At 41.2% G+C, this 12,427-nt stretch overlaps 1 protein-coding gene across 2 annotated transcripts in view; it reads right to left on the reverse strand.

Moving 5' to 3' along the window:
- Positions 1 to 769: 769 nt before the first annotated feature.
- Positions 770 to 12,427, reverse strand: part of fbxl17 (F-box and leucine rich repeat protein 17) — a 202,164-nt gene continuing 190,506 nt past the window's right edge. For both annotated transcript variants that reach the window (XM_089119919.1, XM_089119920.1), the window contains exon 10: positions 770 to 2,436. In XM_089119919.1, coding sequence (XP_088976045.1) covers positions 2,299 to 2,436 — 138 coding nt within the window. In that variant the 3' untranslated portion in view covers positions 770 to 2,298. The remainder of the gene's footprint in view (positions 2,437 to 12,427) is intronic.

A 12,427-nucleotide genomic window follows, 5' to 3' on the forward strand; every position in this document is an offset into this window, starting at 1 on the left:
TACAGTATGCCGAACGACTGAGAACACTGTAAAAAAAAATATTTTCACGATTTGTTATCACAACATTTTTTTCTTTTGTCAAATCAACTTAAATAATTTATTGAGTTAGGAAAACTTATTATTTTGAGTTTCTGATGATTAAATTAATCTGAATATGAATATGCTTTATCTAATCAATAAAATTGTGGCAACAGATTACAAGCAATATTATTTATTAAATTGAACAAATTAGAATTGAGTAATAGTTAATCAAATTAATATTCTAATTCATTCCAATTTGTACAATTTAATTAATATTGTTGCTCGTAATATATTGCCACAATTTTATTGATTAGATAAAGCATATTATTTTTTTCAGTGTTGTATCAACTCACTTTTTCCAGTTCAATCAACTTAAAATTTTAAGGCAACCCAGGTTACTTACTTTTTTAATTTAAACCAACATTATTTTTTTACAGTGAGTAATCACAACATTTTTTTCTTCTGTCAAATCAACTTAAATAATTTATTTAGTTCAGATAACTTATTATTTTGAGTTTCTGATTATTAAATTAATCTCCTTCATTGTATTAACTCACTTTTTCCAGTTCAATCAACTTAAAATTTTAAGGCAACCCAGGTTACTAACGTTTTTAAGTTAAACCAACAATATTTTTTTTACAGAGCAGATCCAGAGCTTCTCGTCGCTCAGATGTGTTTCCTTCTCAAACACACACACACACACACACACACACTCGCTCGATTCAAATGACACCAGGAGCCCGTGGAGTAGAATCGTGGTTTTTAATCGACTCAAATCCCCAGTACAGTAAAAGATCAAGACTGTGACTAAAGTCTTCCTGCATTCACGAGCGAGCGCTACGGACACCGTATAAAAATACCCTGCTCGTCTCAAAGAGAAAACAGAAGACGTGTGGATGAGTAACCTAACTAACCTGTCTACTTCAAACTCAGCATCTCTTATATAAGTCACACTCCATCATCATCATCAAATATTCACAGGGTATGCAAACTTCCATATGGAGGATATATCTCAAAAAACTGAACACAAAAATCAGTTAACATCCAAACAAACTCCAAACCACAGGGTTACAGATTCACAAGAGTAAACGACATCACGTCCTGCGTCTCCACGTCTAGATCTACGACACGAACACATAATCCACCCACGGCCTCGACTAACAGAGACGGACGCTGTCGTTTCTAATCAAAGTGTAACGTGTCTAAATGAACTCTAACTATGAGGACACATTCACCCCAAAATCACCAGAGAGAAATATTTTGCATGAACAATATTTTTGGATATATTATTTATATTAATATCAACAGTTTTGGCTTGTTTTTGCAGCACAAATATCTAAACATTTATTTGAAAAGCAAAATGACTAAAGACTGATCTGATTTCTGAAAAAAAAAAAATCAATAAAAAGTTTCTGCCAAAACAAACCTAATTCAAGGGAAAACTACTGTAGCTTATTTTTTCTGACCCCTATTTTATTTTAAGCATAAACTCAGTCTGTAAATTAAAAAATAAACCTCTTTTCCCTTTGAATGAAGGTTATTTTTCTGAACCCATTAACAGATATTTGTTTTCTACTCAATTTTGGTGCATTTATTTTCATTAAACAAGTCATTTTGCTTCTATCTTGATTTAATAATGTTTAGATATTTGTGCTGGAAAACGAGACAGAAACACTGAGGAAGAACATAATTGTTTTGCAGTGAATAAACATATGTAAATTAACACATACCCTCAAATTATCACTACTGCAATGCAAAAAATAATATTAATTATTCATTTCTACATCATGGTTGAATCTGTGCTATGCTGATTTGAGAACTTGAGTGTGTTTCAGTAATGAGAATCTAATGAAAATCACCGTGGACAATAATGAGAATAACAAACAAATAACATATACGTCAAACGTCCAGACCTAATGTGAGTGGCAGGGAAATATCAAAATGCAAAACTCCTGTGGTCCGAAAAGCTTTTTTCCCTAATGCAAAATGCAAAAGACAAACGACGGCAGTTCTTATATCTCTCTCTCGATTTTAGAGTAAAATATGAGCTGAACAAGTTTCTGATGAGATAAGTCAATGTAAATGAATGCAGCGCTGCATGTCAGTGTGTGTGTGTGTGTGTGTGTGTGCATGAACATATTTATTCACGTTCAAATCAAACGGCTCAAAGCATAATATTGATGCTTCTGCTGCATAATGTCATTTGATAAAGGAAGGCGGAATAAACGGCATAGTTATGATAATGACGTCATGGACAGGTGTGTGTGTGTGTGTGTGTTAGGAGGCCGTGGATGTGTTAGGGCTCCAGCCCATCTGATAGGCCCGTTCCAGCGTTCTCTTACAGTCCTGCATCACTGTACTGAACACAATGTGTGGATACTGCAACACCAGTCTCTCCACCGTCTCCTCGTTCACCTGCAAAAACACAAACACACACATTTGCTTTTCATTTGACTCCACTCTTTCCTAAAGAAGATCATGGGCCCTATTTATTCAGATCGAAGCGCATGGTCTAAAGCTCACTTAGTGTGTGTCTGAATGCACTTCTGCTAGTTTAACGACGGGACAAATGGTCGGCGCTCCCGGCGCTGGTCTAAAACTGTCGTCTCTATTCTCTTAATGAGTGACGGGTGTGTTTTGGGTGTAACGTGCAGTAAACCAATCAGAGTCTCATCTCACATTCCCTTTAAAAGCCAGTTGCGTTCGCGCCGCGGCGGATTCGCTATTTACATGACGGAATTTGCAAGCGGAAAAACCGAACGCTTCTCTAGCGAGGAAACATATCTGCTCGTGCACGAGGTTAAAGCTGTGTGTGTGAGGTTAACCTTCAGGTGCTCTTCGTTTCTTCCCGGTCAAAAGTGACCGGACACCTAAACATTTAATTTCCTCCATCCCAGTAAAACCAATGCAATTTATTTTGGTTCTATAATATTTATTCTTTGTAATTTAGTATTTTGAGACAATTTGATTGAATTTATTAATATTTATGCAATATTTATGGTCTATTTTTTGCCATGTAAAAATATATATTTTTTTCTATATATATATTATTTTTTTCAAAAAATTATTAATGCAGTATTTTAGTTTAATATAGAGTCTAGGCCTTCAGAATTTTTTTTTTTTTTAAAGAAAATTAGCACCATCTGGTTACAGTATAGAGAAAAAGCGTAGAATCATGGTGTAACCACTAGATGGCATGTACAGCTGTCTAAGGAGAATCTATGTGAAGCTGTTCATGAACACTTTTTTTTTTTTGGTTGAATTTGAATATATAGTTGAAACAATCTCAAAAACTATTTCTTATTTAAAAAATGTACAAAAAATTTTTTTGTGAATTTTTGTCAATTTCCCATTCATTTCCTATGGGGGTCATTTTTGACCGAAGACCACAAGTGTGACTACTTTTTTTAAGACCACTTAGCATGCTCGGATCATGACCTCAAATTTTTTTTTTTTGCATTCACATACATAATGCCATAAAAGTCACCAAGTTTCATAACATTCCGATGAAGCCGTGATTTTTAGAAATTCAAAACATAAAATTTTTCGGTCAGAAATGACCGAAGAGCACCTGAGGGTTAAAGCTGTGTGTGTGAGTGTGTGTGTAATAAGCAGAAAATGATAAATGCGTAGGGCTGAAATTAGCAAAACACACCAGCGCTGCATCACATTGGGTGTATGATAGGGCCCTACATGTGTGTGTGTGTTTAAATGCATGATACACAGGGCTGAAATCTGCACTGAATACTAGAATGCAAGAAATGAAACAATTATTGAACGTAAGGCATCATCGTGAGAAAGCCCAGGTTTACTCCGATGGAACGCAGACGCTCCACATGTTCATGAGATCATCACCACAGCGAGTCCACAGGGATACACTCCAAACCTTCAGCATGTATAGTGTCGAGTGTGTGTTATTCACATGCAGACCTGCTCTAATCAGTCCGAGGGAAACTACACATCTGCAGCTCGTGAAGATTCAGAGGGAAAAACGCAAATCGGCTACATGCGCACAAAACTTTTGCTGATAATTTACTCGCCCCCATGTCATCCAAGATGTCCATGTCTTTCTTTCTTCAGTCGAAAAGAAATGAAGGTTTTTGATGAAAACATTCCAGGATTTTCTCCATATAATGGACTTCAATGGGGTCCAAACGGTTCAAGGTCCAAAAGACAGTTTCAGTGCAAACTGTTCAAAGGGCTTTAAACGACACCAGACGATGAATAAGGGTCTTATCAAGCGAAACGATCGCTCATTTAATAAATAAATAACAAAGTTTAAGTTTTATAAGCTCAAATGCACGTTCGTGACTCTCCTGTTCGAACTCGTTCAACAAAACGAACAAATCTTTTTCCAAATCAATTCGTTCGTTTCTTTCGCCGAATGAACCAAATGACTTGATGAACGAGTTCGAACAGGAGTGCGTCACAGAACAGAGCAAGGCGAACATTTGAGCTTATAAAACTTAAACTTTGTTATTTATTTATAAAACGAGCGCTTGATAAGACCCTTATTCATCGTCTGGTGTCGTTTAAAGCCCTTTGAAGCTGCACTGAAACTCTCGTTTGGACCCCATTGAAGTCCATTATATGGAGAAAATCCTGGAATGTTTTCATCAAAAACCTTCATTTCTTTTCCACTGAAGAAAGAAAGACGTGGACATCTTGGATGACATGGGGGTGAGTAAATCATCAGCAAAAGTTTTTTAAAAAGTGAACTACTCCTTTAAAAAAAAAGTCATTTTGCTTCTAAAGTAAATATATCGTTGATTTTTTAATGTTTAGACGTTGTTTAGAAACCTATTTGTTTAGTATTGAAGAGACTGTAATTTTCAACTCAAAAACATCTGTTTTCTATGCAATTTTGTTTAGTTGTAGATTACCTTGTTTTTTTTAAAATGAATGTTTGTGCATTTACTGTATAGATCATCATTGTAGCTGTAGTTTTGTAATTATGCAGAAAGCTTTATAAGCAGATGTGCTCGATGAACCTGTCAGGAAACCGTCATTTTTACACCAGCAGCTTTAAATCTGTGTGATGTTTGCTGCAACAGCGACCGAGTCTGTCTTTTATTGTCTTTACTCACAGAGTGTGTGTGTGTGACGCGCAGATGCAAACTACCAAACATTGATTTGTTGTAAATTAAAAGCAAATAAAATGCCTTGGTCGTCTCATTTGTGAGATGAGATCCAAACAAACTAAATAATCTGTGCATCGACTTTTTACAATCTCACACACACACACTCTGCAAAAGGAATGATCTGCCTAGTCCTGCACAAACACAAGCATGCAGTGACGATAATCTGACAGACTGATAATCATCTCTGAGATCTGGTATTATTACTGTCGGTTCGTTGGATCAGTAAAGCCTGAAACACACGACGTGACGAGGATGTGCAGTGTGTGTTCATACGTGATGATCGTCCAGGTTCTGCTGTTTGTCTCCGAGCGCAGCTTCAGTTCAGAAAGACAAACGCTAACTGTCACGCAGCATTAAACCACCAATTACTGCAGGACGTGTGTGTGTGTGTGTGTATTTATGACTCCGTCTAAAAGTAAAAATGCACTTTAAGGGCTCAAGTTGTTTTCATTATTCCAGCACACTTTATAAATGTGGCGGAAACACTGATATTCCGGCTCTTAAACACTGAAATATGTGATCCGGCTTCAGTGGATCCAGACACAAACACACACATTCCTCAAACGCTCCTCTGGTTAATGCTTAAAAAGCTTTCTGGAGTGTGTGAGCATCGAGTCCGGGCTTAAACAGACCCTGATTTACCGCAACCCTAAACCTGCCGGCGGCTCATCTACCGCGGTAAAACACTGCGACGTGGCTCGTATTTCTCAGAAGACCCTCGTGTTTTAAAACATCAAACCTCAAAAATTGCTAATAACAAAACGCATCAGACCACAAAACCTGCCTGCAGCTCCAAATACAAGAGTCTAATGATCATAAAACACTGTTACACACCACAGAGTTTTGTACAAAACTGACTCACATTAGAAGTACATTTACTTCCGAGGGTCATATAAAGTCATATAAATGCATTTTAGTTGGATATTTGGGTTTAGTATAACCCCACACACTGTTTTCCCTGTGTAGTTGTCTTTTGACCCGCAGACTCTCATTCTAATTGTTACTGTAAATGTGATTTGTGCTTGTTTTCACAAGCTGAAATTATTTTCTGTGGTGATCAACATAATCACACAGATGTTGCACATAAAGCTGAACTTATATTGAACCCAGAACGTTTTTGAGCCCTAGCAACCACCCAGAACACCATAGCAACTGCATAGCAAACACCCCAGCAACTGCATAGGAACCACCTAGCAATCGTCCAGAACACCCTAGCAACATGCCAATCACCTTAGAAACACACTAACATTCTCACCTAGCAACCATTAATACCCCAGCAAATACACAGCACAACCCCATAGCAACCACCCAGAACATCATAGCAACCCCCCAGAATGCCTAACAACCAACCAGCACAACAAAGCAATATCCTAGCAACCACCCAGTACAACCTAGCAACCCCCTTACAAACACATAGTATCCACCTACCCCATAGCGACCTCCCAAGCAATATCCTAGCAACCACCCAGTACAACCTAGCAACCACGCAATACCTTTACAACCTCATAATATCCACCTACCAACAACACACCCAGCACACCCAAGCAATACCCTCTCAACCAACAACCACCCAGAACACCCCAGCAATACCATAGCAACCACCCACCAACCAACAACAATCTGGCAACCATTTAGAACTCAAGCAAACTGCATAAGTAACAATCTAGCAAACAGCAATTCCTTAGCAACTGCCCAGAACATACCCTAGCAACCCCCCAGAACACCCCAGTAATACCATAGCAACCACCCACCAACCAACAACAATCTGGCAACCATTTAGAACTCAAGCAAACCGCATAGTAACAATCTAGCAAACAGCAATCCCTTAGCAACCGCCCAGAACATACCCTAGCAAACCCCCAGAACACCCCAGTAATACCATAGCAACCATCCACCAACCAACAACAATCTGGCAACCATTTAGAACTCAAGCAAACCGCATAGTAACAATCTAGCAAACAGTAATCCCTTAGCAACCGCCCAGAACATACCCTAGCAACCCCCCAGAACACCCCAGTAATACCAGAGCAACCACCCACCAACCAACAACAATCTGGCAACCATTTAGAACTCAAGCAAACCGCATAGTAACAATCTAGCAAACAGCAATCCCTTAGCAACTGCCCAGAACATACCCTAGCAACCCCCCAGAACACCCCAGTAATACCATAGCAACCACCCACCAACCAACAACAATCTGGCAACCATTTAGAACTCAAGCAAACTGCATAGTAACAATCTAGCAAACAGCAATCCCTTAGCAACCGCCCAGAACATACCCTAGCAACCCCCCAGAACACCCCAGTAATACCATAGCAACCACCCACCAACCAACAACAATCTGGCAACCATTTAGAACTCAAGCAAACTGCATAGTAACAATCTACTGTAGCAAACAGCAATCCCTTAGCAACTGCCCAGAACATACCCTAGCAACCCCCCAGAACACCCCAGTAATACCATAGCAACCACCCACCAACCAACAACAATCTGGCAACTATTTAGAACTCAAGCAAACTGCATAGTAACAATCTAGCAAACTGCAATCCCTTAGCAACCGCCCAGAACATACCCTAGCAACCCCCAGAACACCCCAGTGATACCATAGCAACCACCCACCAACCAACAACAATCTGGCAACCATTTAGAACTCAAGCAAACTGCATAGTAACAATCTAGCAAACTGCAATCCCTTAGCAACCGCCCAGAACATACCCTAGCAACCCCCAGAACACCCCAGTAATACCATAGCAACCATCCACCAACCAACAACAATCTGGCAACCATTTAGAACTCAAGCAAACCGCATAGTAACAATCTAGCAAACAGTAATCCCTTAGCAACCGCCCAGAACATACCCTAGCAACCCCCCAGAACACCCCAGTAATACCATAGCAACCACCCACCAACCAACAACTAACTGGCAACCATTTAGAACTCAAGCAAACCGCATAGTAACAATCTAGCAAACAGCAATCCCTTAGCAACTGCCCAGAACATACCCTAGCAACCCCCCAGAACACCCCAGTAATACCATAGCAACCACCCACCAACCAACAACAATCTGGCAACCATTTAGAACTCAAGCAAACTGCATAGTAACAATCTAGCAAACAGCAATCCCTTAGCAACCGCCCAGAACATACCCTAGCAACCCCCCAGAACACCCCAGTAATACCATAGCAACCACCCACCAACCAACAACAATCTGGCAACCATTTAGAACTCAAGCAAACTGCATAGTAACAATCTACTGTAGCAAACAGCAATCCCTTAGCAACTGCCCAGAACATACCCTAGCAACCCCCCAGAACACCCCAGTAATACCATAGCAACCACCCACCAACCAACAACAATCTGGCAACTATTTAGAACTCAAGCAAACTGCATAGTAACAATCTAGCAAACTGCAATCCCTTAGCAACCGCCCAGAACATACCCTAGCAACCCCCAGAACACCCCAGTGATACCATAGCAACCACCCACCAACCAACAACAATCTGGCAACCATTTAGAACTCAAGCAAACTGCATAGTAACAATCTAGCAAACTGCAATCCCTTAGCAACCGCCCAGAACATACCCTAGCAACCCCCAGAACACCCCAGTAATACCATAGCAACCATCCACCAACCAACAACAATCTGGCAACCATTTAGAACTCAAGCAAACCGCATAGTAACAATCTAGCAAACAGTAATCCCTTAGCAACCGCCCAGAACATACCCTAGCAACCCCCCAGAACACCCCAGTAATACCATAGCAACCACCCACCAACCAACAACTAACTGGCAACCATTTAGAACTCAAGCAAACCGCATAGTAACAATCTAGCAAACAGCAATCCCTTAGCAACTGCCCAGAACATACCCTAGCAACCCCCCAGAACACCCCAGTAATACCATAGCAACCACCCACCAACCAACAACAATCTGGCAACCATTTAGAACTCAAGCAAACTGCATAGTAACAATCTAGCAAACAGCAATCCCTTAGCAACCGCCCAGAACATACCCTAGCAACCCCCCAGAACACCCCAGTAATACCATAGCAACCACCCACCAACCAACAACAATCTGGCAACCATTTAGAACTCAAGCAAACTGCATAGTAACAATCTACTGTAGCAAACAGCAATCCCTTAGCAACTGCCCAGAACATACCCTAGCAACCCCCCAGAACACCCCAGTAATACCATAGCAACCACCCACCAACCAACAACAATCTGGCAACCATTTAGAACTCAAGCAAACTGCATAGTAACAATCTACTGTAGCAAACAGCAATCCCTTAGCAACTGCCCAGAACATACCCTAGCAACCCCCCAGAACACCCCAGTGATACCATAGCAACCACCCACCAACCAACAACAATCTGGCAACCATTTAGAACTCAAGCAAACTGCATAGTAACAATCTACTGTAGCAAACAGCAATCCCTTAGCAACTGCCCAGAACATACCCTAGCAACCCCCCAGAACACCCCAGTAATACCATAGCAACCACCCACCAACCAACAACAATCTGGCAACCATTTAGAACTCAAGCAAACTGCATAGTAACAATCTACTGTAGCAAACAGCAATCCCTTAGCAACTGCCCAGAACATACCCTAGCAACCCCCTAGAACCGGTAACAACAATCCAGATCACCACAGGAACACCCTAGCAACCACACAGAACACCTTAGCAACCACATAGTTACCACCTAGGAAACTATCTGTGATCTCAAGATTATAAATCATTTCAAGATTTTCAGGCAAGGCTTTCTCAAGCCATCACAACAAACTTTACTAATCAGGGAACGCATCAACACACGAAAAGAAAAGAAAACCTGACGTGTCATGAGGACCTAAGCAAATGTTCTGTGGTTCATTTCCCAGCTTTTGTTCACCCGCTTCATCTAAAAGCATGAATCTACGATCCCACTGACAGCACTGGATTCTGAGCGTTTGTTTTACAGGAGCTTTATTGACAGTGATGTCTGATCTTCTCAAATCTCTTGAGAGACACTGTTTCCATTTTCTCCTCATAAAGTCTCTCTTCCTCCTCCATTACCATCACAATCCCCCCCTCTGTCGTTCTACAGTTGTTTTTGTCTCGTTTCACACCAATGCCGCTCTCATCACTCATCTCCACTCATATTTACTCTGTCGGCGGTAATGGGCCCGAGTCGCACAGTGTCGAGTTTAAACTGAGCTTCAAAAGGGGAAAAAAAAACAAACTCCAATGAATGGATTCAAACCCTTTCGGAAACCCTCGATGAGATGTTCTGTCCTCGAGGCAAACGGTTACCGGACTAAAAGCGTGATTGGGTTTGTGAGAAGCTGAGAGGCACGGCGGCCTGTTTTGGCTTCGGCCACGAGACCAAACACTGAGATGTTGTTGCTGAGAGAGAACAGACCCGTGAGAGCCGTGTAAATCTCACCGTGACGTTTCGCAGGTTACGATCACTGACCTGTAAACACGTGGCTCAAACAGACTATAACTTCCCACCGAGAATGTAAAACTCTCCAGATATCAGAAGATGAACCCAAAACACACATTACAAACTGCAGGAAAATGTAATGATTTAAAGGGCCGGTTCACTCAAAATAAGAATTTGGTCATTATTTATCTTTATTTTTCAGAGGAACACAAACAGAGAGATTTTGAAAACTGTTTACACAGATACTTTTCATAATAATGACGGTGTCAAGCTCCAAAACCACCATAAAGGTATCAGAAAAAAAAAATCAAGCAAAGCTTGTATGATATTTTCGGCATTTTTGAGCTTGCCAGTCAAGATCAGACTGCAAAAAAGTGTCAATAGTTAATATTTTTGGTAAAACTTTACTATAAGGTCACATTCGTTAACACTAGTTAATGTATCTAATATAAGAAATATGTTAATTTTAACCAAAATACAGTTATGTACAATAATGTTCAATTTTTGATTCGAAAACTGCCTAATATTTTCAGAACTGTTTTCGTGTGATCTCGAATATAAGTGTGTCTTGCTGGTCTCGATGCACTGCTTGCTTAAAATCATGTGGCATCCAGCAACACCCTAGCAACCACCCAGAACACCTCATTAACACCTTAGCAACACCGTGGCACACACCCAGAGAACACCTCAAAACCCCATACAACCACTGAGAAAACCTCAACAATACCCCTGGAACACCCTAACAACCACCTAGAACACCCCAGCAACCACCTAACAAGAAACAACACCCTTGCACTAACCCAGAACATCCAAACAACCACGATCAACTACCTAGCAACCAGTAATACTCAGAACACCCTTATAACCACCTAGAACACCACAACAACACCATAACAACCACCTAGAACACCCCAGGAACATCCTCGCAACCACCCAGAACACCACAGCAACACCATAACAACCACCTAGAACACCCCAGGAACATCCTAGCAACCACCCAGAACACCACAGCAACACCATAACAACAACCACCCAGAACACCACAGCAACACCATAACAACCACCCAGATCACCCCAGGAACACCATAACAACCACCTGGAACACCCCAGCAACCACCTAACAAGAAACAACACCCCCTTGCACCAACCCAGAACATCCCAACAACCACGATCAACTACCTAGCAACCAGTAATACTCAGAATACCCTTACAACCACCTAGAACACCACAACAACACCATAACAACCACCCAGATCACCCCAGGAACACCATAACAACCACCTGGAACACCCCAGCAACCACCTAACAAGAAACAACACCCCCTTGCACCAACCCAGAACATCCCAACAACCACGATCAACTACCTAGCAACCAGTAATACTCAGAATACCCTTACAACCACCTAGAACACCACAACAACACCATAACAACCACCCAGATCACCCCAGGAACACCATAACAACCACCTGGAACACCCCAGCAACCACCTAACAAGAAACAACACCCCCTTGCACCAACCCAGAACATCCCAACAACCACGATCAACTACCTAGCAACCAGTAATACTCAGAATACCCTTACAACCACCTAGAACACCACAACAACACCATAACAACCACCCAGATCACCCCAGGAACACCATAACAACCACCTGGAACACCCCAGCAACCACCTAACAAGAAACAACACCCCCTTGCACCAACCCAGAACATCCCAACAACCACGATCAACTACCTAGCAACCAGTAACACTCAGAATACCCTTTTAACCACCTAGAACACCACAACAACACCATAACAACCACCCAGATCACTCCAGGAACACCCTAACAACCACCTGG

This window comes from Pimephales promelas, chromosome 14 (assembly GCF_988280905.1).
Source record: "Pimephales promelas chromosome 14, fPimPro1.hap1.1, whole genome shotgun sequence".
Taxonomy (NCBI): domain Eukaryota; kingdom Metazoa; phylum Chordata; class Actinopteri; order Cypriniformes; family Leuciscidae; genus Pimephales; species Pimephales promelas.